Raw genomic sequence first — 26355 nt, 5'->3', positions numbered from 1 at the left:
TCTTACTAAGAGGTCGTACCAATAAACCTTGATTTATTAATCGATTGATAAATAGTGTTTCTACACTGGCAGATTGTTCCACGCTGAAGGTTGTTTTGAAACTGTTTTTATATTTAATCATCTTATCCACTTTAAATCTAAACATCTAATTGAAAAATACTGCAATAATCTTTTGAAAAACCCACTCAGGGAAATGTAAACTCACTGTTGATGAAATCCACTAGTTCATGACATCCCCTCATTGTTCTCAATATTAGCTCAGAAACTGATATTCTCTGGTCATGGCCTCAAGCTGATTAAAGCCATTATCAGTGAATTTCATGCTGAGCATCGTTTATGACTCAGCTGTAAAAAGACACGTTGTGCTTACAGATGAGGAAACACTGCCTGTGCTCAGATGAGCAGCTCACAGATTCAGCACTTGATTTCCAATCTGCTCAAAGAGGAAAACAACCTACAGAAGAAAAACGAATTAAACCCTAACCCCACTTATAATATAGTGTATTGCACAATGTACTGTCCACCTTGACTATCCAAGATGGCTCCTGATAGACTATGGGTTACTTGCACATGTGGGTGTGTTTTACAATGGGCAGATTGGGACACTGGTCACTTGTAGGCAAAGCTAATGATGTTCTCTCAGTTGCAAAAAAGTGGTTTCCCTACATTTCAGTGGGGAATTAATGTCTCACATTTGTATGAGTTGTTTGCTTCTTAATAATTTACCCTCTGTTTTATTTCCTACACCGTCTCTTTGTAATAGAGTCAACCCCATAAATTATATTGGGTTATATTTTTGACGACGATATGAAACCTTTAATGCGGCGGTTGATAAGTAAAACAACCTGATCTGTATATGCCGGGTCCAGAGTTTTTTCCTTCCATATCAATCAGTTCCTCTAAACGATAATCCTTATGTCCCTTTTACTGTGACACCAGCGATATCGACACTCATTAACTTGATGATACTGTGTGATTTATGGCTCAGTCCCATCCATCTCCCTCAGGCTCGGTGTGCTGCTCTTCCACGATCAGAGCGAGCTCAAGGTTCACGTGTGGTTTTAAAGTTCAGATGGGACTGGCCCTCCATGTGTCAGTGATAAGCTGCTGAGTTGTTGGACGAGCCGCAGTCTGGAGCGTCTCCTCCACAGCGACAGACATGGATCTGGAGAAGGGCCGTGGTCGGTCCAAGGGTTTGAGCACCTTGGAAAAATGTTTGATATTTCTCTTTGTGGCCATGACCGGCGCCTGCATCGGCCTGGTGGTCGTCTACTTCACGGACAAAGCCGATTCTTCCACTGATATAGAAGGTGAGAGTGTGTACTCAACAATCAACAATACTGTCAATATTGTTGATTTGATATCTGTTCTGTTAAATTGTTCACTTTAACTGCATAATCCAACTCAGATCAGATCTTGAAATAATACATTAAACTCACTGAACAATAATCTTTAATATCCAAATTTAAAAAGACAATTCTTATACATGTACACAGTAAACAGTACAGACTATTGTAATTGTAAACAGTAGTTGTGGGAAAATACAACAAAACAAGACAGTGAGAAATGTTGATATAAAATCTGTTGAGCAACATTGAAATATTTGTTGTAACATTCAGTGTTACTATGAAAATGTCAGATGTCTGGAATACAGAAGGTGATTGGTTATAACTTTACTGTCAAATGATTACTGGTATATATTTACATATATATATATACAATAAATCTGACCTTGTAGGATTCTGCATCTGATTTGATGGGACTGACTACAGTCATGTTTTTCTCAGATTCAATTGTTGACCTTCCCACTTTCCCTCTAGCGCCTTCATCAGTTTATTGCCCAGTACTTCAAATAGGTGCAGAACTAATGATATTCCCAATCAGCCTCAGTTGTTATTTGTGCTTAGCGCTATGCTAGACTGCCTTAGCATTTAGCTCAAAGTACCGATTGGCAGTATAGTCTCACAGAGCCTCTAGCTGTTGACTCTTACTTTAGATTTTGGGGAACGGGAATACATTCACATATAATTGATTAACAAAAAAATGGAATCAAACTAAAATTGTGTGTTAACCTGGCAGGTCTACCTGTTACTGCCATCCGACCTTTGCAGCTCATCCAGAATGCAGCAGCTTGACTAAACCTAAATTCACTCACACTACTCCTCTCCTCCGCTCCCTTCACTGGTTACCAGTGGCTGCTCGCATCTGGTTCAAAACACTAGTACATGCGTACCATGCTGTGAACGGATCCGGTCCAGTCTACATCCAGGACATGGTCAAACGTTACACGCCACCCCGTTCACTCCGCTCTGCTTCGGCTAATCGGCTCGTTGCTCCTTCACTGCAAGCTAAACACTCATAAAAAACACGTCTGTTTGACGTCCTGGCTCCTAAATGGTGGAATGAGCTCCCCATTGACATCCGGACATCAGAAAGTTTACACATCTTCCGCCGAAAACTAAAAACATACCTCTTTCGACTTTACCTTGAATAATTTAAAATAAAATAATAACTTTTGAAACTAACACTGTAGTAGCACTTAAATGGCACTTACTTATAGCACTTTGTAGTTTTGCTTTATTTTGAAGAAATTGTACTTTCTTGATTCTTGTCGTCCTTGGTATGTACCCTCGGGTTTGAATGCACTTATTGTAAGCCGCTTTGGATAAAAGCGTCAGCTAAATGAATGTAATGTAATGTAATGTAATGTCCCGAGTACAAGCTGCTGTTAAAACAAGGTTTATGTCTCAATGATTCCTATAAAGTAATAATGTCGTCCATCGTCCTGCATTTCCAGAGCTGAAATCGGGTTGTGGAGGTTCCCAGGAGCTGTCCGGAGAGTCGGGCACCTTCACCAGCTGGAACTACCCCAACAGCTACGACAATGGCAAGAGCTGCACCTGGCAGATCACAGTGGACCCAGACAAGGTGACATGGACTAGCATTACGCTTCCTTTAAACCAGTGACCTCTTGCAATCGAACGTTACGAAACTGCTCAGAGGCTTTATTGTAAGAGCAGAAAGAATATTTATTGAGTGTAGAGTAGATGTTTCCGTGATTCAAGGAGTGGTAGCATATTTGGTTGATGACCACTAATAACATTTACTCACTGTATTCCGTGGACGAGCCCAAATATGCACTTCAATAGTGTATTTGTTCATCCAAGGTAATGAAACAAGGCCTGAGCATAATCCTATTTGTGAATAGGCGAACAAAAAACGTTCCACTTTCACCTGATTTACAGTTTTTGCCAAATAAAAAGAAAACAGGCAATCGATACACTTGAAGGCTTATTTGGGTTAAATCATTAATGGTAAAATAACAAATAACAACAGAAATTCTACATCTAACATAAACAATACCATGATCAAATTTAACACTTGTGTTTGCATCGTCCAAATAACTGTATTCTTCAAAGATGACCATCAATATATATATAACTAAATGGTAGAAGGGTATAAATATCAGAACGTAAAAACAGATTTAGTTATTTTTGAATATTAACAGTGTATTACAAAAGAAGAAAGTGACTGTCAAATTTATTTAATATTGATCTTGGGTAAATTTCTCATTAAAACCACATTGAAACACAGAGGTCTGCACAGATGAAAGAGTTCAGTCATGACTTTGTCTCAGACCTGATCCTTCACATTAGAGTTTACCAAGCCACAGTTGAGGACAGAGTCTGAGGCCAAAGCAGTGGAGGACAGCTGAATGCAGCAGCAGGGTTTGCAGACAGATGGCCACCTTGTCTCCTCCATTTTCCTCAGCTCTTCTCCCCGCACCGACAGGAGTCAAACAAAACCCTCTAAACCCTCAAACCCTTTTTTTTTGCACGATGGCCTTTCTGCTCCTCTCCCTCTGTCTCTGCAGGGGTCTGTCCATCCTTTGCCTTTCTCTGTCTGCAATGTATCTGTCTCAAATCTAAGAGAGAGAAATGAAACATGTATATGTTGCAGGTGATCCAATTGTGGTTTGAGGAGTTTGCTTTGGAGGAGACGATGCTCTGCACGGCCGACTTCGTCACACTGAGAGACTCTCTTGGAATCATTGGTAAAAATCTCACCTTCACTGAAGCCTTCAAACGGAGGAAAAGACATAGATTTAGATAGAAAGATAGATAGATAGATAGATAGATAGATAGAGTAGAAGCAAGTATAACATGCACATACCAGCTCCCTCCGCTAAGGGGATTGAACTTAGTTGTCATGCCCAAATCAGTCCATCCATCCACGGGCAGACTCCCGCTGGTCCACTGCACACTGCTCCACTTAACACACACCCCAACCAGACTGCAGGGCTTCCAGCAGTGTGCTCGCTTCACAAACATGCTGCTTTTCAACTTGTTTGGAGGATTTTTTAATAACGTGTCCAACATCTTGGGTTCTCTACTGCTGATTCTGAAAAGACTCGGACTAAAAGAAATGTAAAATGATTCTAAGTGACGCAGCCACATACATATTTTGCATCTCTTTCTAGTCTTCTTTGTGTCCCTTTGTGTTAATTTGATTGAGTTGACAACAAGAAATATTCTCATTCTACAACCAACTCACTTTCACCTTCTGGCTCCGGCTCAGGAGGTAGAGGGTCGGCCAATTACGGAAAGGTCGGTCGTTCGCTCTCTGGCAAAGTAGAAAAGTTTTCATTCCAAAGTGTCCTTGGGCAAGATACCGAGCCCCCAAGTGTGCCGTATAGCAGTGCTGTGTGAACGTGTGTGTGAGTGGATTAATGCGACTTCTACTGCACAGCGTTTGGAGTGGTCGATATAAACATAGCCCATCAGATCATGGCTCCACCTCTGTAATGAACGGCCTCTGTGTTTTCTCTAATTTTCAGTTTTAACAATTTCACTTCTTTTAATTTGCACCTCTCTTTGTGTACCATTCCTGTGGCCCTTGTAGGTAAATACTGTGGCTACACCAAACCGCAGCCGTCGGTGTCTCTGACAAACCGCCTCTCGGTCTACTTCGACACCAATGACAGAAAGACAGACCAAGGATTCAAGGCTCATTACAAAGCCGTGGCTCCAGGCGTCGCATCGGGTAAGATGATAACAGCAAATCTATTTGGGCAAGAAAATTGTGGTGGACTCCGACATAATGCCGGTGGTCTGTCTCAGAGTACATGATTGACCTAGAAAGGGAGAGCTGTGTGGGGACGGGTGCTGGATGAAGAGAGGGCTACAATAGGAGAAATGAAAATAGGGTGGGTGTGAGTGGAGGGTGAGGGGATATATTGCAGGTATCCTTGTGGAGCTGAAGTGTTTTTCCATCTCTGCCAGAAATAGCCGGAGCCGGTGGCTTTCTCCAAGGTGACCAAGGGGATCTGATGACCCCTCACTTCCCTGAGAAGAACTACCTGAACGGAGCTTTATACCAGGTACTGCATTACACATGAGCTGCTCACGTGTGGTTGCGACATCAAATGAAGCTTCACTGACCTTTATCTAAGGATGTTCGGTTGATCTACGCCATCTTTTACCATTATTTCCGTTAGAGCTGCTGAAATGTGTGCATTCATATCCCAGCAGATCACATGTATATATCTAGAAGGAGGAACCCAATGATATTTGTCACCTGACTTGAAAGTTCCCCTCAAATTTAATGAAGCATTTTTCTTTCTAGTCAGCTCTTTTCATCTGTTGTATCACCATGTTTTCTTTCTTGTTTTGTTAATTTTGTGCTAATAACGTTGATAAAAATATACGTTACCTGCCCAGCACCTAAAAACAGACAGACAGAACCCGTTTGCAATCAGCTTTTGCAGCTTAATAGACGCAGAGCTACAATAAAAAAGTACTGCCATTTTATTGTTTCGTTTTATTGTCATTATTAGCATAATTTCCAGACGCAGCAGAAAGCTCTTTTCATTGGTTTCATCGATGAGGTTCAGTAGTTTGATATTCCTCTCAGGATAATGTGTTCACAGTGGGTGTGGTCATTTGCCGTCTTTAACTGGGATTTAATGGGAATATTCTATGTGAAAATCGGTCGGGGCTGGTAGAATTCATTGGGATGAGTGTGTTTGTGCTGTGCTTGTGTGTTTATCAGTGGAAAATCACAGTGCCTGAGGGCGAAAAGGTCCGACTGACATTTACCACCTTCGACCTGGTCCCTGAGGCCTGTGCAGACTTCGTTCAGGTCTATGATGGCGACAAGGCTGGTTCCTCTTCAATGGGTAAGCAAGACAACTGCATCAGAGGAAGAGGGAAAATAAACTACTTCCAAATAGTCTTCATCCACTGTGCGTGATGAGGAAGAGTGTGTTTGAAACACTCCACCATATTTTTTGATCATCATTACAGTTTATTTTAAAACTGGATGTGTAATTATACAGCAAAGGAAAATGTGAGGATTCAGAGCAGACTGTGGGCTTTGTTCCACATTAACAATGTCAACTATGTGGGGCCATGAATAAAAGATGAGCTCAATTAAAAGTTTGAGGAGTTACTTAATAGACCGAGCTTCTGGAGTCTATTTTAAACTTAATTAATCTAGATCTGTCGGCAAAGACTGAATCTTTAAAGTGCCATGGGTGATCTATTGTGTTACTGTCAATTATCTAAACAAGGTTTTGTTTCATAAAAAAACTGATGATCACAGGACGTGCAAAAAATACCTAATACATTATATTATATCTCAAATACCGTCTTTATGACAAAGACCACACGTGTACATACCTGTGCTGCCTTATTTTTAAATAATATTCATTTAGCAAGAGTCATGTGTACAGCACATTTCATGTGTAATTCAAAGATTTATAGCTAATTGATAAGCTGTTTATAATTCAATAATAAACCCAACAATCATAACAGAAGAGTAAATGAAAGACTAAGTCATTGAACATAGATAATATGAGGTTGCAATACAGGAAATAGGAGCGTGATTCAGAAAGAGAGAGGGACATGTGTTGTCACTCCACCTTGAAATTACACCCCACTGTTTAAAAGTGAAATTACAGGATGAAGTTGTCATTGTGCAAACCCTCTGTGAATGCTTGTCACCGTTTAGCAAGAACTTTATCCTCCATTAAAGGTAAATTCTGTGGAGGAGAGATGCCGAAGCCGGTGTTGTCCAGCAGCAACACGATGGTGGTCCGCTTCAAATCCGACAACAGTTTGACTTCAAAAGGATTCAAAGCTACTTACACAAAGTCCAGTCTTCCACATGTTCCCACCACAACGAAACCCCCACCCACAGCCACACCCAAACCCACCACAGCACGACCCACCACCCTGAGACCCACCACACCACAACCTTCTACGTCCTCAGGTAAGTTTTCTCCACAAACCGACATTTCTCTTTCATCTTCCATTTAAAGGTTCAGTGTGTAGAATTTAGTGGTGAAGTTTCATGTTGCAGCTGAATACCCCTCAACTCACCCTTCAGTTGTTGTAAAAACTCAAAAGGTTTAGTTTGTCCCGTTTGGGCTACTGTAAAAATCTTGGCTGCCTCCATAGAGATGACCTGCTCCAGATGTAAATATTAAATATTAAAATATAAAGGGTTTATTTTTTATAAAGGGCATTCTAGGGGAAAAAACAACAAATTCAATTTAGATTACTAGCATTATTTGATATTCACTTTCTTCCAATAGATCCCATTCACCTAAATCTTAGACACTGAACCTTTAAGATTTTGTCTCAAAATTGACCATTTCATTATCAGTGTTCACACATTATCTTTGAGGTTTGTTACCTCAGCTTGTTTTTACACCTCACATCACAGTTCTGCCTCCAGCTGCAGGTCTCTGTGCAGAGACAGCTCTAATCAGGTGACAGCTATTGAGTATTAGCTACAGACTGGTTCTCTCCAGTGGTCAGTGAAGGTACAAACTACTGGACCTGTGCATGGGGCCGTTTTGTATAAAAGCAAACTGGTCCAAAATTAATATGATAAAAGAAGGACAGAATATATCTTGTTTTTTTTTTATTGTTATTGGGCAGGAGTAACCTCTGGGCGCAGGGGAGTGATCCAGTCCCCAGGTTTCCCAAATACATACCCTGCTCATCAGAACAGCTCGTGGAAGATATCCGTGTCCAAAGGATTGCTGGTCAAACTGCAGATCACTGAACTGGCCATCACAGGAGAGACTGGACAATGCAAAGAGGACAAACTGGTCATCTCAGACGAGTACAGTGTTCTGGGTGAGCCACAACCTAAACTTTCACTCTTGTACACTACTGTTTATTTTTGTTTGTTGTTATATACATTTAATTCAGATTTGTTCCAGTCTGATATTTTGACTGCACCTGTAACTTGCTGTGTGACTCCTGCACCGATTTTGAGATAATCTCAGAATAACATCCCTGTCTCTGCTCCATCAGTCAGGTCACATACAGTTCAGCTCAGAATCCACAGCCTGCTGTAAAACTGTAGGGCAGCTGATACAGATTTATCTATTGCTGAGTTCTCAAGGACCAGGCACTGAAGGGCTGAGATGCAGGTGCACGCTCACGGAGAAACAAATCAGACTGACATCCTTTTACAAATAAAAACTTTAATTCATGAGCAACTAGAAAAGCAAGGCCCAACCGTCCCATTATGAAACCCCATTTAAATTCAGTAGATCCAGATTTGTATTTGGATCTACACCAATGCACATTCATTAATATCAGTCCCCATCACCATGATCCATAAATTAATTTAGTTTTAGTGTTCAAATGCATCTTTGAATCTTCATCCCTCGCTCAACCCTCCTCATCCCTCCTCCCCCTATCCTCATTTCCAGGCACACACTGCGGCAACATCCTCCCCCCAGTGGTGGTCAGTGCCAGCGAAACACTGTCTGTCACCTTCCAGTCCGACAGTCGCCTCACAGACCGAGGATTCTCCGCCAAGTGGGAGGCTGTGTATCCTGAGGATATCACAGGTACAGAGGACTGACACACACACACACAAACACACACACACACACACACACACACACACACACACACACACACACCTGAGACACACGTTGCATGAAGCAGTTCAGCACCGTGTTCAGATAACCATAAAACATCTTGCTCCTGGTACATATAATTTCTAATAGCAGAAACATTGTTGCATAAGAAGTGTGAACTGTGCCTGAGCACAGATCAGAGTACAGTGTGAAGCATTAAGATAAAACTACCGTTATCTGTTTCTTTATCATCACTATCAGGCCAGAGGGGGACTTGAGCCAACATGTGAGAATAGCACTAGAACAAAGGAGAAATACTCTCTTACAAGTACAAGTCCTGCTTTGTACTTAGATTGAGATAATCAGCAAAAATCTAAAGACGAAAACAGAATAAAAAAGGAAAACTCAGCCCCCTCAAAAAAAGAGACACAGCACAGAATATATAGAAACACAATAGCCACAGTCCCAATCAACTAATTCTGTTCTAAATAGCCTTTCTTAAAAAAAAAACAAAGGTTCATAATGCATATTACAGAATTTTTTTTCACAAAAAAAGGAGAATGATAAACGTATAGCATTGGACTTAATAGATTTATGTTTATCCAGAAATAATTTTACTTTGCTACAGGGTCCTCCATCTTGTCAAACACACCTCATCTTATATTACAATTTTTATCATGGTGAGATTGTACATTTTACTCCTGAAGACTATCTCTTATCCAGTTCTGTAGCTTGTCCAAGCTTATCTGTTCCGACCGTGCATCTTGTGCAGCGTCTCGATCACTCCCTCTTCCTGTTCCAGAAATCCAGGGCTGTGGCGTCTCGTCCAAAGAGGAAACCGGTGTCATCAAGTCCCAGAACTGGCCTATGAACTACAAGGCCAACTCTGAGTGCATGTGGAACATCGCTCTGCCTCAGAGGAAAAACATCACTCTGAAGTTCACTGACTTTGACCTAGAAGCCAAAGATTTCATTTCGTCCAAATGCTTCGACAACATCGTGGTGTACGACCTGGATGGTTCCACCAATGAGCTGATTCAGAAGCACGGTGAGTTGGTTTGTGGGAATTAAATAATCAGTGGCAGATTTTGTCATGATGGTCAGTTCCCTCAAAATAAAAATGAAAAATCAAATAGATAAATTAAAGTTTATCGTTTCCGGTGTAACAGAGAAGTATAGATCCTCTGTATCTGTGTTCCAGGTCCTTTCTGTGGGACCAGAGTGCCTCAAACCATTCAGACAAGGGGCGGCAGGCTGGTGGTTCGATTCAACTCAGACCTGTTCACTGAGTCCAAAGGCTTCAGGGCGTACTGGAGTACAAACCCCAGTCTCCCTGCTCCCACTGAGCCACCTGCTCAGCCCAACCCCTGGGACACGATCACCATAGGTAAAGTATCAATCAATCAACTGGTTAGTTGAAAGACACAAAGTAGTTTTAGTAGAGAGAGTAGAGAAGATAAAAACAGGCTCACTGGCTGGTTTCAACTTCCTAAAACTTTTTACTCGACCTAAATATGACCATATTTCATTTATTCGCAATTTTCGATAGTACAGCTGACTATTCATGTTTTCCGCCTTGCAGTTTATGGGCCATAAGAGATATAAATATCAATAAGAGATATAAGCGATATATATTTTTATCACATGTTTGATGCAGCTTTTCATTTGGTATTTTGGATTCCCTGATTTACACATCGCTTCAGCTCATGTTAGCAGTGCAGTGTTGTCCTGTCACCCAACCAACAGTAGCTTTTCTCTTTGCAATTGATGCATCCTCTCTTCCTCACTCTTTCTTCACACTCACCTCCCCGATATCGTCCTTGCTCCTCCTCCCAGATATGCAGTTACACAAAGTGATTTGGTGTGCAGGGAATATAATGTATTCTCCCGGCTGTCACAGGATTCCCATTCTTCACCTCAGCGATGAGCCCCTGGTGGCTCAGGCCTCTGTCGAGCCAATTGCTGAAATAGAAATTTGCAGTGTCTGTTTTTTTTTCCTCACCCAGGCCAGAGGTGGAGAAGACATCATATAAGATAGTGTAGGATGCAGTTGTCTTATGTTGGATGACAGATAGAAATATATATATCTTTATTAATGTGATATCAAGTAGTTTGAGTCCAATTCAGGACCTATTGTGTGTGACAACCAAAAATCTGGCGTGATTAGAAAATGATGCTTAGAAAATATTGATGAGAGCAGAAGAGGCTACGAGATCTTTTTATCTGTTAGCTGCAGATTCATGTTGTATATTCAGGCTTTGTTTAATCAAACACTAACCGCCAACAAGTTTACACGTGATCCGACAACCAGCTGTTTGACAGTGGTCTCCATCTCATTTCCCAGACTGGCCCACGACATGTGGCAAACCGGCCATCCCTCCCACTGTTATGTCTCGCATCGTGAACGGAGAGCCAGCCAAAGCTCACTCGTGGCCCTGGCAGGTGTCCATGCAGGTGAGACTCTTCCCTCATAAAGACAATGAACAGTCACGTGAAGATAGAAGCCATTACATCCAAGGACTGAGGGGCAGGGGCAGCCTCAGTAGAGATCTGATTGGTGTGTCGCTCTCTCTCTGTGTGTGTGTGTGTGTGTGTGTCGGTGTTTCAGGTGTGGCCTGCCAGTCGTCCAGAACCTACTTTCTTCCACACCTGTGGTGGAACGCTCATCCATAAGAACTGGGTTCTCACAGCGGCCCACTGCTTCATAAAGTAAATGCTCCTTTTCACCATCTTCACATCGATGCATGTAGAGCTAAAGCTCGTACCTCTAGGACAGAGTTTCCTTATCAAACCACATTTCAATCCACTAGATCCAGATTTGTATCAGAATCTCCACTAAATTGTACACACTCATAAATATCAGTCCCCTAAATATTCCAGATTATTTTCCTATAAATGATAGAAAATCCCTGATTAATTATTATGCAGTTACTGTAAAGTGTGAGGCACTGAGACTGATTCCTCTGCTGATTCCCTGTCCAGCTACGCCGATGAGCTGCAGCGTTGGCGGATGTGCCTCGGCAAACACAACCTGACCTACACAGAGCCGAGCGAGCGCTGCTTCAACGTGTCGGGCATCTATCGCCACGAGGGCTTCAAGTATCCCACGGTGCCCACGGTGGAGTTTGACATCGCCCTGGTCCGGCTGGACGGGGAGGCGGTGGCCAGCAGTGAGATCTCGTTCGCTTGCCTTCCCTCCGAGGAAGAAGTCCTGACCAAGGACAAGATGTGCTACGCCACCGGCTGGGGAGATGAGACCGGTGAGGTTTGAGGTTTACATTTGTATGGTTACATTTCTAAATAAACAAAACTATCTTTTTTATTATTACTTTAATTATAACTTTAACCGTTTATATTTTATTCCTTGAGAATAAATACCCATCCCAGGAGACACCTGCCATGAAATAGTTTTACAGTTTGCACACCCTCTACGGGACTTACTGAAATGACCTCCAGTGGTTATGCTCTTCTGGAAATCAAACTTAAGTTCTTTCTCTTTTTCAGGCGATTCACTTAATGCTAAAGTTGCAGAGGCCCTTAACCAGGTGGCCTTGCCCGTCGTGCCGTACGACACCTGCAAGCGGATGGATTACTGGTGGTTCCAGGTCAAGACCTCCATGATCTGCTGCGGTTACACCCTGCCTGATGAGCTCAAGTCTGTCTGCCAGGTAACATAAGACAACACATAGATAACACTTGTTGTACAGCATTCAGATTTCACCTTGAAAAATGCTGATGGGGTTTTTGATGCCGTTTCTTGACTATGGCCTCCAGGGAGATTCCGGTGGTCCTCTCGTGTGCCAGGATAACGCTGGTGGCCCATGGGAAGTTCACGGTATCACCAGTTTCGGCCCAATTGGATGCATTATGGATAAGAAGCCCTCTGTGTTCACTCGCTCCTCCGCCTACCTCCCCTGGATCCAAAATGTCATCCGCAAAGACATGTACAATAAACACAGTACGAATCCAGCTGCTCTGAAGTGACCCACTTTGCTCAGAAACTAAATATGGCACAAGTCAGATGTTTTTTTTATCTCACTGGTTTTCACCCTCTGTCCTCTTTGTGTAGCATCTGGCTGTGGAGGGGCAAAGGACTTGACTGGGACAGGTGGCTCTATTTCCTCTATGGGTTACCCTGGCAGCTACAGCAACAAAGCCCAATGCCAGTGGAACATCCGGGCGCCTGTCGGCAAACTGGTCCACCTCCATTTCCACAATTTCTCCCTGGAGGAGAGTCAGCTGTGCTTGAATGACAAAGTCAGCCTCTCGGACCGATTAGGAACTCTCGGTATGTGACTGTTTTCTTTTTCTCCAGCTGATACAGATTTTTCTTATTTGATAAGATTTCTACTTTGTGTAAGTGTCATCTCACAATAAAGTGTCAGACTCCTAGCTCCAATGAGAGATGACAGGAGATGACTGTCACCAGACCTGACAGCCGTTTATAACAGATAGAGGTCAAGACAATTATCTCCAGAGGCAGGTCCAGAAAAACACGTCCACATATCAAGACACCAACAAGCATTAACTAGAAAAATATAAGATATGAGTAAGATAAGATAAGATAAAACGTCCTTTATTAGTCCCACAATGGGGAAATCTCCAGCGTTACAGCAGCAATAGTCAAAAGGATCAGCAAGTAATAAGTAACATGGAATACTTAAGGTCAGGGAATATAAGAAATATATAGAGAACAAAAACAGACAAAACAGATTAAGAAAGAATGAAAAAGGACAAAGGTAGAGAGAAAAGGGAGTGAGCGAAAGCTGCTACAACAGGCGGCCACTAGGGAGGCGCCATTTTACTTTCATAATTATAACTCTGCTAAGGATCCACAAAATACAAATGCTTATCTTCACATTTAATCACATCAACTCAATATTTAGGGTCAAATAATTAATTAAAAATGTATTTTTCATGATCTCTCTATTATGAATATGAAAACATGTATTACAAAATAATAATCGGCAAACATCTTAATAATACAAATATCTGTCAAGGTTATATGACGACCACAATGTGAAGATTCATTAAATATTAGTCAGACCAGGACTTGTTGATGTTCACCTCTCCTCAGGCACCTTCTGCAGCAATGTACCCCCCAAAGACCTGGTGAGCGATGGAGAAAGCCTTCACATCTCCTTCTCCTCCAACGACAAGGTGGTGGACACTGGCTTCATGGCCAGCTGGAAAGCAGTGGACCCAGCACTGGGTAAGACAGGGGGAAACAGTGCAGGACACTGAGGGAATAGGTTATTCCCTCAGGCAAAAAAAATGAACCTTTTGTTGTCTCCTACACACAGCTCCTTGTGGAGGAAGCTTCAGCAGTGCTCAGGGTGAAATCACCTCTCCTAACTGGCCCAGTCACTACCAGGCCCAGTCTGTGTGCACGTGGCGTATCACCATCCCTTCAGCGAAGAGCGTCCATGTAGCCTTCACTCACTTTGAGCTGCAGCCCGTAAACGCTTTAGGAAACTGTGTGGACTATGTGGAGGTCTTCAGTGGAGAGAGCATGGCATCATCAGGTTTGTGCTTAAACTTCTATTGTGTCCATTATGTTCTGTACAGGTCCGTGTAACAATTGTCTGAGATGTTGTTTTCAGTTTGAGTTTTCTCTGTTCTGAAGGACGGTTCTGTGGCTCCAGCCCTCCACCCGCCATGACCATCCCCGGCAACGTGGTGGCCATTCGCTTCCTCAGTAACGGAGCTAATCAGCAGAAGGGTTTCCGTGCTTACTGGACCACAGACCCCAGTGTTATCCCAACGTTACCTCCTCCACCTCCCAACCCATGGGACAACATCATTATCAGTAAGTGTTGGACTGGTCCATCGTACAGCAGCCCTGTGTCTCTGATGTGCGTTGTGTGTTGTCATGTGGAGGTTCACTGTTTCTAAACGTTCTTGTTTCAGATCACTTCATATAAAATAAACAGCTGCAGGATCTAGATCCACCAGGAACTATAACTGTATCTGTTATAGGACAACTGTTTTTATTTGACACTTCTGCTTTTATTATCCCCTATTCAAGAGCCCATCAGCCCCTTGCCCTCTTAAAACCCACTGGGCAGCATGAGATCATCAGGCAAACATTAAATCTTTCAGAAAGTGTTACCTTTATATTGATGCCAAGATATAAAAAATATTCTATTCCATTTGGTCATGTCATTTTTGAAGCTAGGGCCTAGCTGGTCAAATGAATGGTTTTAAGGAGTTAAGCCGCATCAAATTGCACAGACTAATAGATATCAGTTCCTTAATTGCTCAGATTTTTTTCATCAAGATCTATGAATTATTCACTGTGAAAAATGGTTAAAAATTTCAAAGAAGCCTCCATAACTTGCATTATTAAAGAACCCTTACCCATACCACATCCTTATACCAATTTTCCAGGTAATCCATCCAGGATTTCTTGCATAAACCTCTCGCACTGCACAAATAAAGTAACCATTATTTTATTTTATGTATTATGTATAGATAACTGAATGCTACATTTTCTCTTGCCAGGCTGGCCGAAAGACTGTGGAAACCCAGCGGTGAAACCCAGCACAGCGACAACCAGGGTGGTCAATGGGGTAGAGGCTGTCCCACACTCATGGCCCTGGCAAGTGTCCATGCAGGTACTGTTGACTCCTTTACCTCTGGGTGCCTGAAGAGCGATAAAGAAGATATTATATTTAATAAAAATGTATTTCTCTCTTTCCGTAGGCTACAATAGTGCCTCCCATACCTTACATGCACGGCTGTGGAGGCTCTCTGATCCACGAGGAGTGGGTCCTGACGGCTGCTCACTGTTTCATGCTGTACGATACAAACAGTACATTCCATTTTTAAAAAGCTACTGTTCTTTGAAGCAACTATAATCAATATTTTTTATGTAATAATGAATCAGGACAAAGCTTTGTTAAAAGTTGCAGCTCATTATTTAGCCTTCTGGTCGGTCTTTGCGCAGATATTTCCCTCAGCAGGAGGTAGAGACCAAAAACTGAGCAAAATAATGAACTTGCATTTTTCCGGTGATCAGATGTCTAAATAAGCATATTCTTACTAACAATTTAACATCAACATAAATGGGGATGTGTTAGGACTGGTTTCTGCTGCCCCCAACTGACAAAAACTGGTAATGAAGGTTTAAAAGCTGCAGCCCGGTGAAACACTTATTTTCATTCATTTTTGTACAGTAGCCAAATGTGAAAAAAGTCAAACAAGTTCAGATTTTCTCCTTCACCTTCGCTCCAGGCCACTGAATAAACCCGCCCAATGGCGCATGTGTCTCGGGAAGCACCACATGAACAACTCCATGGATGTTCCCTCAGCGCAGAAGTGCTACATGGTGGACAGCATCATCAAGCACGAGGGCTTTGTCTACGAGCAGGATAAAAGCGACATCACCAATGACATCGCCCTGGTGCATTTGGCTGAGCCTGTCAATATGACTAAGGAGATCAGCCCCGTCTGTCTGCCCGAACCTGGGGTTGTGATGCCCGCCGGAAGGTCCTGCATTGTCACCGGATGGGGAGACGAGAAAGGTAGACGCGATCGCACACATCTCCTTTTCTTGTAAAGGAGCTGTAGTTATAATGCAACTACAGTAATTAAAAATAATGGTAGAAGTAGTTGTTAAAGCAGCACTATTTAAGTTTTACTGAGCTACAGCGCCCTCTGCAGCCAAAGATGGTGATTACATTTGTTGGGCTCAGTGCACTGGTGGTTTTAATGTAGAGAAAAAACTTAATGTATCAATGTGTTGTCCAGAGCTCTGACCTCGTAGTCCCACTCCCTGAACTGAAACTGAAAAGTGAATATTACCCATGATCCCCCTGCTTCCTGAACCAGAAGAGCTGCCACTTCAACATGTACACCAAAGTCTATTTAGAATTTCCTTGTTTGAGTCTTTGTAACTTTTCTACACTTAAGCTTGGCTGTTTAATTAGCTGGGCCTGATTTGTTGTTGACAGGACGCAAATTGGATTGAGCTGTAAATGTCTGTTTTTTGGGGTTCTTCTCTTCTTTCTCAGGTTCACTGATTCCCCAAGTGGCTCAGAAGCTGAATCAAGCCCCACTTCCTATCGTTGACTTTGAAACCTGCAGTAAACCTGAGTACTGGTCGGACACCCTCAGACCTTCCATGATCTGTGCTGGGTACGAGTCTCCAGATGAGCTGAAGTCAGCCTGTCAGGTGAGAGGACACATTCAGAACAAAACTGCAGCACAAAAGACTTGTTTGCTGAAATTCCCATCAAGTTTTTCATTATATAAACGAGCTGGCCTCTAATGAGTATGTGGTCCGTTGTATAACTATACTGTTTTGTTTGTGACCAGTCAGCCTTGATTGCAAATGGCTCCCCAGCATTCAGACATAATTGGACAAGAGAACACAGGGACATTATTTGTTTGACATCATGAGCAGTCATGCAAGCAAGGACAAGGACACGAGGAGGATTAGGAATTTACAAAAACACGTCAGAAGAAGCACTGATGGAGTTTTCTGTAGAGCTTTAAGAAACACAACATTGACATTTGCCTTAGAATAAGTTGCCCTTCTGCAAATAATTACACAGACGATATGACAAATCAAATCTCTGTACTTTATGAAACCTAAGCATGGTCGTTCTCTGAAAGGACTTTCAGGTGACAACGTCATTTGAAAACGTATCAACTCTGCTACGGATTTTTCTGGAGGCCCCACTACTCTGGAGCTGTAGAGCCATTAAAACAGAGACGCTTTTCCAAACTTCTGACTCGTTTTAGTTGGAAAACTCTGGGGCTGCCTTTTCGTCTAGATGTGCACTAATGCAGAAGTTTGCAAAATATGAAACAGACACAACCAGTGTAGAACACGACATGGAGGATCAATTACAAGCATTGCTGACCCTGTTGTCTTTGTTAACAGCTGGTGTGCTATTTTTGCCGACACATGTGTAGGAACCCAGCAATAGCCCATAGCACACATACTGTATGTCCTTCCATTACACCTATTTGCACATGCCCAGTGTTGGCGAGGGCACGTGACATGCATTTTGAGGCATGACGTGGAATAAAACAAATCCAAAGCAATTGCCTGGACAGAGATCGTTTGAGTTTTGAAACGTTGTTTGGTGATTCATCAATACTTCTTCAGTCCATTGACTTTCATCAAACCACCCTCTCAGCATAAAATACAGGAAATCACGTAGGTATCACATCAATAAGTTAATTACTTAAATAATCTTCCATGCCCTCTAGAAATATCTGCCTTGATATTTTACCTCTACAAATCGCAAGGCAAGCGATGACTCCAGTGTTGGTCAGTTTCAAATGTCCTCCATCTTCTTACCTGTGCACTAAATCTTTGCTGTTTGCCTCCAGGGCGACTCTGGGGGTCCTTTCGTCTGCACGGCCGCTGGAGCCGACACCACGTGGGAGGTTCACGGCATCGTCAGCTTCGGACCACTGGGCTGTATCCAAGACAAGAAACCGTCTGTATTCACCCGCGTGTCTGCCTTCAGTGACTGGATCACCGACAACATCAAGAAGTTTATATATGACAGCAAAGTATAATATTATTGTTTAATAAAGATATAAACCTCTTTTACTTTTGTATGCTTCTAAAGACCATGCACCTCTTTCATTAGGTTCCACCTTTAAGTATTACTCTTTGCTGCACACTGTGAAGTATCAACTAATTAAGGTATCAAGGGGTTCAGTATAACTCGTTCTCTGAGGGGATGGTATCAGAAAAACTCAGGTTGAATATTATATCGGATATTTCTCATATTTTTTAAGTTTACAGGTAAAAGAAAGAAATAAATCATGAGAAATTCTACTTTTAGGCAAATATCGCATGTGGGTTTTGTGTGTAACCAACTGAAACTATACATTTCCGATGCGCTTCTTTTGTTCTATTCCTGTAATTTATAATGTTTATATGTTAATTGTTATGATGGTTATATGAGTTCAACTTATGAAGAATATGTGGGTAATTACATTGTAATAACCATTAAAATAACAACTAATAAAGTGAGAATCATTTTTCAGAAATTGTAATAATTCATGAGTTTGTGTTGCTTCAAGCCAACCTTCCAGCTCTCTGAGCCACACGCTCCCTCCTCCTCTCTTCCCTCATTTGCAGGCAGAGGAATCCTGCAGGCACAGTTTTTAAGTTTGGGGTTTTAACCACATGACCGGGCACCTCAGCCAATGGGAGAACAGGGATCAGATTTCAGCCCAGGAGGAGAGAGGGGGAACAGAGAGAGGGAGAAAGAGAAAGAGACTGGCAGGCTCTTTCAGTCTGTGCTCATGGGCTGGACAGTCTACTCTCAGCCGGTGGTGACATGACAGCGCTTCTTCTCCACAGGCTATCCTGTTGTGGATTATCTGTGTTGTGTTTTTTGGATTGTTTGGATGGCAAATTGTGAGGGGAAAAGGATTTCCACCTCTGGGGTAATTCCACAACTGTGTCCTGCCACAGAGTGAGGAGAGGAAGAGGAGGAGGAGGAGGAGGAGTAAGAAGAAGAGGGAAGACATCAGCAGCTTTTTCCCCTCATCTTTGCCTTTCGCAGGCGTTTTACTTTATATGGGAGGATGGGGGCTGGAGCTCTGACCATCTGTGTGAGTACAAGCTACAAAGCCTGAGTTGGCTGAGAGAGAACTTCCTATTCAAACCTGTGATTAAGGGCCAAAGAATGCATTACAGAACTGTTCAGTGTCAGTCGACTACACACTCTGTCTGGTTTGCGTGTTGTATGATCTTTAAAGACTCTGAAAAGCTTTTTAAACATGTCTTCTCTTCTCCCTGTTGTAAAACTAGCTTGTCCTCTTTACATTAAAGTAACACTTCCAAACAAATACATGAATTCCGGGGAGAGAACTACACAGAAAACTTTCCTCCTCAGCCTGTGCCACGTCTTGGTACAACAGTTCTACAGTAAAAGAGGGACTACACAGAACAGAAACCTTCTGTAGGCTTCACGTTTCTTGTCTGTACCTGTAATTCTTTCCATAAACCACGTTCCGGCTCCAGAGCGATGGACAGGAAGTGTCTTTACAAGGATTAAAACCACTCTACGTTTTATACATGTTTTAAAAAGTCTGTGTCTCTGTGAGCAGGGTCTGTGCAGCTGTTGCTTCTGGTGCCTGTGGTGCTTTTGCTACCAGTTGCTTCAATTGCCACCCACAGAGGTAGAGAGAGAGAGAGAGACTGGGAGGTGAGGGGGGTGCAGAGGATTGGGAGTAGAGGGCACATGCTTGGACTTGCCGTCCCCTTCTCCGGCAAGATAAAGACACATGTTAAAAAACACTTTGTTTGGCCACTCACAGGAGAACAAGTTCAAGAAAAGCATCTCGGCCTCACACTTGAAAAGATGGATTATTATAAGACACTTCTTATTATAAGAACAGGCTGGAGCTGGAGCTGCCATCAATAGCCTCCAGAGTATCTCAGTAGACCCTTGACAATAGGTTTCTTTCTCACTGACAGAGGTTGAAGTGTGAGAATGTTTTAGAGAGGGGGGAGGGGAGAGGAGGAGATGGGATTAGGATTATTAGGCTAATCACAGCAGCAGACTGTCCTGGTAGACAATAGCAGCAAATGGATTCTGCAAGTATGTGTTTCCCTTCTTTCCTGTCTGCCTTGCTCCACACTCTACACTGCAAGCTGTGTCACGCAAGCACAGACCCAGGTTGCATGGATTGTGTGCAAATGAGTCCTCCCATTTAATTTCTCCTTGTTTGCTCAATTGCAACTCACGTACTTGCAGAGTTGCTGCATCAGGAGACCAAACAAGGAGAAATGAATCCTTGACTGTGGAGACAGTCCCCGGCTGCACCATCTGCCACATCATGTCACAGCACCAGTCACTGAGGAAGCATCTACATACAAGTATAATATCATTGAGGGTTTAAGAGGAGATTCGTGGTTTGATTACTTCATCACATATAGGTAAGGTTTATCTTTGTTTGAGTTTTTTTTTTAATAATTTGTAGTGGATGTTCCCTAGATTGTTGACCCGTTTACCTTCATCTTTTCAACTAATATTTTGCTTTAAATTCTGCATTATTTCACGTTTTGTTTATTAAGGCTTATACAGTATATTAATGCAGTTTATGCATTTACCCCCTCACAGTTTCTCTGGTTGTTCTCAATGTGAAGCGTTGAGGCTGCTGGTCAAATTCCACTCCTGTTTCAATGATGTCGAGATAAATGTGGTTTGAACCCTTTTTAAATATCACATATCATTATACCGTATGTGTTTGTGTGTCTGTGTATGTGAATGTGTATGTGTGTGTGTGTGTGTGTGTGTGTGTGTGTGTGTGTGTGTGTGTGTGTGTGTGTATGTTTGTGTTTGTGTTTGTGTGTTCATGATAGTAAAGACAGATTTAAGGGACATCTGTTCATTAAGGCCCATCCCAGTGAAACAGACAAACCTAAAGTATAGCTCAGACCAGCTTAACTCTGTTATTGGAACAAGTTTACAGCCAAGAAAAGTGGACCCATCGCCTCTTAAACTGCGTGGTGACCTATTCATATTATTACTAAAAATGTTATGTTTGCACATATGCATGAAAAGCTGTATGATTTGGTAATTTAAAGGAAAATAAAACCTTTTTAACATCACAGAAGCTGTTTAGTAAGATCTGCTACATCATGAAAACATATCAGACTTCAAATTTTAGGACGATTTGTCTTCTATTATAAAAACAGCCCAAAATTCTAAACACCAAACCTTTTATTCATACTGACTGTTAATATCCTCTCAGGGGGATATAACCAGTCTACCCTATTAATATAATACATGTCAGTGCTGTTCAGCCCACTAAGTTGTGCTGCTCCTCAGGCAGCCATGGAAGCATGAAGCAGCCACAATCAAAACCCAAGTGTACATAATTATCTTCTTACTCTTTTGGGGGGGGTTCAACTGGCATATTTTTCATGCACCTGTCAGAGAGGAGTGGATTAGCGGGCACAATTAACACATATCTCACTGCCGGGGGAAAGCTCCTCCGATGCTCATATGAGGGAGGATGCACGCCGCATGAAAGCATCTGCCACGGCCCAGATCTTCTTAGCCATCTTAACGCCATCTGTGAGTTTTTTTTTTTTTTAATCAGCTGATCGGAGTGTGACACATGCTCTTTCCTATTCTGTCTTAACAATTGGCCACATAGGGAGCTCCGAGGCCCAATACTCCCTGGGAATTCAATCAAGCTGCACCAGATTTCACGCGCACGTCAGTTCCTTAAATGTGTTTGTTTTCCTCAAGGTTGTTCACTGGGGAATTGGTAAACATGTCAAATTATTCCCTTAAAGTAAGTGGAGAAAAATCCTGGATCTTTCTCTGATCCAAACCAAAATTCCTCCTATACTACATCCTCCTTTTGTTGGAATCTGCAAAGCTAAGTGACAAATAAACCCAGATGACAGCATAACCCCCTTGCCTTTGCGGCAGTAATAAACCTTGCTGCACTTCTTCTTCCCTACCACCCACTTCCTGACACAGTAAAACCAGTGCAGGCCGCTGATCATCATCAGGGCCTCTCATTCAGGCCAGTTCACTGAGTTGAAGTGGTGAACTCTGGAATGACAGGATGTCACATGGTGCATTTGTAGCCATGGTTACGGGAGTTAAACTTGCCCTGGGTCTGTGTTGGTTTAAAGAGCAGGAAGTTTATTTTTTCCTCTCTCTCCCCTCACGGTGTCCGAATGCTGCTTCTGGTTTGTGCGTCTTCTCTGCTTCTACTAGCACCAGACAAAAATACATTGTGCTGTAGGGAAACAAATCGGTAATTCATCTTTATCCGTCTAATATCGCCTCAGTGGATGTGGATGGTGTCTGTGTGGGCAGAGTGTGTGTACGCTCAGTGCTCACACCACGAGTGAGTGTGTTCTAGAGGTCGGGGCAACATGTGGCACTGTTTGCCTTACCAGTGGTTATCAGATCAGAAAACAGCCAGGTGAATTAACACCTTCATTTTGTGCTTGGACTTTGCTCTTGCCTGGCAAATAGAGCACATCCCAGGTGAAAGGACATTTACTCATCATTCAGTGATACATGTAATTTACTCCAGTATTTTTAATTTATTCTTCTGCGTCAGTGCTGATCGGGGACTGTGTGTTTGAGCAGGTGTCTGTGTCACTCTGGCGATACCTTGATCCAAAGGTGTTGCATGGTAACCTGATATTTGTCGTATCAACACATGCACGGCCAGCCCTCCTCTTGTTCTGCCTCCCAGCCTCTGTACCTCAAGTGGACTGGTAATGAGTAGAGACGCTTAACCCAGCATCCCCTCCATGCACACAAACCTTTCGTCCATGGAGCAGAGTGAGCCTCCCTCCTCCAGTGCAGGTGTCTCAGCAGGGTCTCCCCCAACCTGATGCCGGTTTCCATCACGGCCGCCTGTGGTCGGAGGGTCAGTGTCTGACGGCTGCTCTCTGCTCGTCTCTCTGCAGCACAACAAGACGGCGGTGCAGGTCAAAGAAGACATGAAGAAGATGGTGCAGATCCCCATGCTGAGACCCAGGATGCTGGCAGCGAAGCACAGCAAGCTGTTTGGAGCGTCCCTGTTTGAGCTGCGACAGAGGGGCCTGGTGGAGGACGGCGTGCCTCTGGTGGTGCAGAGGATGGTGGAGCACCTCAACAAACATGGTGAGGAGAAACTCATTTATAGTGTTCCAAGCTTTGTTTTTATGTGTTCATTTGAAAGTTCTAGACATTATATTATGCCGGTATAATATTACATTGTATTTGTAGACTAATTAAACTTGCCAGGTGTCCGTCAAAGTGAACGCCATATCTTCACTGTCAAAAATGACATTGGATTTTTTGTTGTGTAGTTATGATTTGCACTTTAACTACATCACCCCCCCAAAAACAATGTAGGATGAACAAAAAGTACACTTGTTTTTCAGTATGATCTAATACACAACCCCATACATTCTCAAGATTCGATTCATTGATTTTCATATTCTCCAGAAATCAGTAATTAAGTCAGTTGCTGACTAGACCCGTAGCTAAATATACGTAACAAATCTATACAAAACTACAGAGCATGCATTTCAGCACAATAATAATAATAATAAATGCAGATCAAATTGCTTTACAATAAAATCAAAGACATGAAATAAAATAGATAAATAAGAACACGTTAGCAATAACACAAAGACTAAAAACAGAAAACCACCAAAAGGCATAAAAAGATTAAAAATAAATACAATTAACTTTAATAAAATACAATCAACACCAATGTGAGGTATTGTTTGGAGAAAAAAAGCAAAAAATTGGAGACATGATATTATGACCTACTTTTTTTTACCCCTGTAGCTATTCGGTTTGACCACTAGATGTCAGCACATGAATGTAGAACTTGTTTTCCTCATGCTTACAGAAACTTCAGGCCCTTTATAATATAACACAATGGTATAGACATATTGGCTAAACATAGACACGTCCTCCATATTGGTGCGTGCACCACTGGCCCGTAAACCCATCCTAACAGGACATTTGGGTCTAAGATTAAAAGAGGTCAGAATTTCGGCCCTTTATTTCCTGTGAGTTAAATAGCTTAGGACACAGCACCTTAAGTATCAGACTATCCCCTGTTTAGTTGATCACAAGCAGAAGAAATTTAGATTTGGCTGCCATGGCTTGATGCTCTTCCAGTCTTTGAACACCTGGGTTCTGGAGGTTAAATGCTGCTCTATTAGTTGAAGACCTTGTGATTAACCAGACCAACCTTCCACTTATGAAGTCCTTTGTTTTGGGTCATTATTTTGCTGGATGATGTAACGACTCTAATAACATTTAGATGCATTTCTCAGAAGAATTGGCAGTCAAAAGCATTTCTGCAGCCATCATGAGTTACGTCAATATCAGTAAACATCAGAGATTTATTTGCTGCTGCACGACAACATGAGAAACACAGACAGGCCACCCTGATGTATGTGTATGGCCCAGTGCACGTGTCTATGGTATTTTTATTTTTCACGTCATCTGCCAGTGCTCTGTATTGCGTCCGGACTTATGTGGTAAATCGCTCTGGTGCCTCTAAAGCTCCAGGTTTACTCTGCTGTATTTCTGCCTGCATGATTCATCCTTGAAGATTTGCTATAGCTTTGCACCACAGAAGCTGAATATCAGTTTATGACCAGTCCTCCATCTGGTGAGCCTGGTCCTGAAAGTGTCTCTGTGTCCAAATGTCTTTTTAAGACCTAAATAGTTTTTACTTCATGTTGAACTTATTGGTTGTGATTTGTGTTATTGTGTCAATGTGTTAGTCAATGAGTTGAGTGGCATATTTAAATCACCTTGTTTTTTTTGACCGACAGAGAAAAATATTAGGCTGATAAAAAAAACGAAATTGAAAGACCAGACAGGTTGTTTTCTGGGATAATGATTCAGATCATGTACATTTTGTCCGGAGGCCTCTAGGAGGTTTTAAATGACATAGAATACACTAACTGACACATTCTACCATTGCTGACAAACATTGACACACCTCTCCATTATGTTACAGTTTATTCTGATCAATGTTGTAAATACTTTTATTTTGTTGATGTTGATGTTTTTGGTGGTAACACTTGTTGAGGGTTAAGCACAGAGGATGTTGCACCTTGTTAAGCCCTATGAGTGGGATTTGTGAATATTGGCTACACAAATAACATTTGGATTGATTGAAATGGTTTTAATTATTAAAACTATTTTAAAGATTAACAAATGCCTAGAGGCTTTGTGAAATAGCAGACATTAAAATAACTGATTTTATATTATATATAATATTATATATATGGGCAAAAAAAAACTAAATGTAAAAAAAATCTGAATGGGTTTATTTATTTACATTAAGACAAAAGCAAAGTGAGACGCTCCTCGTGAGAGTGAAGCGACCAATCACAAAGCACCGTCAGTCAAAACATGTCTCCCTGGCAGCCCCTAGTGGCCGCAGAGGGAACAACAGCCTCAGCTAACGTAGAAGGAAACCGTTATACTATTTTAACTTCGCATAGCTGAAGTCGAACGTCACAGCCTCTAAGCTAAAGGCTAACCGACGTCATCCAGGTCCTGGAGTCTGTGCCTCGTCTCTAGCTTCACTGACGCTGGTCGGTTTATTAGCAGCTCAAGGTAACATCATCCTCCATCCACCTGTTAGCTTAGCTGCTGCTTCAATTAGCAACTGTCGTGGTAGATTAGCATGTTCAGGCACGTTAGCCAAAAGGGTTGTTAGCCACATCATTAGCACCATCACCAGGCTAAGGCTAAGTGCCCTCTTCATACCTATGCTAATGAAACGGTTTCGTCATTGTTAGAAACTTTAGCTTTTGAACTGTTCAGGAAAAGACAATTTGAATCTAATCCAATGAGTTCTGAAAATACCATGTTGGACATTTCTTTTTTTAATATTTAATAAACTAAACTCGTCGTATTAAGTTGCAACATGATTAGACTTGACTTGTTATCTGGAGGAAAGGTCATGGGACAAAAGCAAAATCTTTACTTGTC

General features: G+C 42.2%; 2 protein-coding genes across 5 annotated transcripts in view; both read left to right on the top strand.

The window, feature by feature from the left end:
* Nucleotides 1-1152: 1152 nt before the first annotated feature.
* On the top strand, nt 1153-18873 carry zgc:154142 (uncharacterized protein LOC555481 homolog). Its single transcript, XM_062387288.1, has 25 exons — nt 1153-1310; nt 2798-2928; nt 3961-4054; nt 4903-5043; nt 5283-5380; nt 6052-6178; nt 7036-7272; nt 7947-8147; nt 8732-8872; nt 9687-9932; nt 10086-10271; nt 11229-11338; nt 11493-11593; nt 11867-12144; nt 12389-12552; nt 12659-12842; nt 12954-13172; nt 13962-14096; nt 14188-14409; nt 14511-14693; nt 15389-15501; nt 15590-15684; nt 16121-16410; nt 16900-17060; nt 18230-18873. Exons 1-25 carry the CDS (start codon nt 1160-1162, stop codon nt 18419-18421), a joined length of 4200 nt encoding a protein of 1399 aa, XP_062243272.1. The 5' UTR covers nt 1153-1159; the 3' UTR covers nt 18422-18873.
* A 536-nt stretch (nt 18874-19409) lies between these two features.
* Nucleotides 19410-26355, top strand: part of fam13a (family with sequence similarity 13 member A) — a 47968-nt gene continuing 41022 nt past the window's right edge. For 3 of the 4 annotated variants that reach the window (XM_062388146.1, XM_062388144.1, XM_062388145.1), the window contains exons 1-2: nt 19430-19471; nt 23310-23505. In XM_062388146.1, the coding sequence (XP_062244130.1) occupies nt 19445-19471; nt 23310-23505 (223 nt within the window). In that variant the 5' untranslated portion in view covers nt 19430-19444. Of the gene's footprint in view, nt 19472-23309; nt 23506-26355 lie in introns of all 4 variants that reach the window. The other variant, XM_062388143.1, reaches the window with a different exon arrangement.

The sequence above is a fragment of the Platichthys flesus genome, chromosome 5 (genome assembly GCF_949316205.1).
Source record: "Platichthys flesus chromosome 5, fPlaFle2.1, whole genome shotgun sequence".
In the NCBI taxonomy this organism is placed as follows: Eukaryota; Metazoa; Chordata; class Actinopteri; order Pleuronectiformes; family Pleuronectidae; genus Platichthys; species Platichthys flesus.
This window is presented reverse-complemented; position numbering and strand designations above follow the sequence as displayed.

Coding starts and splice junctions, on each gene's coding strand:
- zgc:154142 (XM_062387288.1), top strand. CDS start 1,160: ATGGATCTGGAGAAGGGCCGTGGTCGGTCCAAGGGTTTGAGCACCTTG. Junction 2,929..3,960: donor TCACAGTGGACCCAGACAAG/GTGACATGGACT, acceptor TATATGTTGCAG/GTGATCCAATTGTGGTTTGA. Junction 11,594..11,866: donor GCGGCCCACTGCTTCATAAA/GTAAATGCTCCT, acceptor TTCCCTGTCCAG/CTACGCCGATGAGCTGCAGC.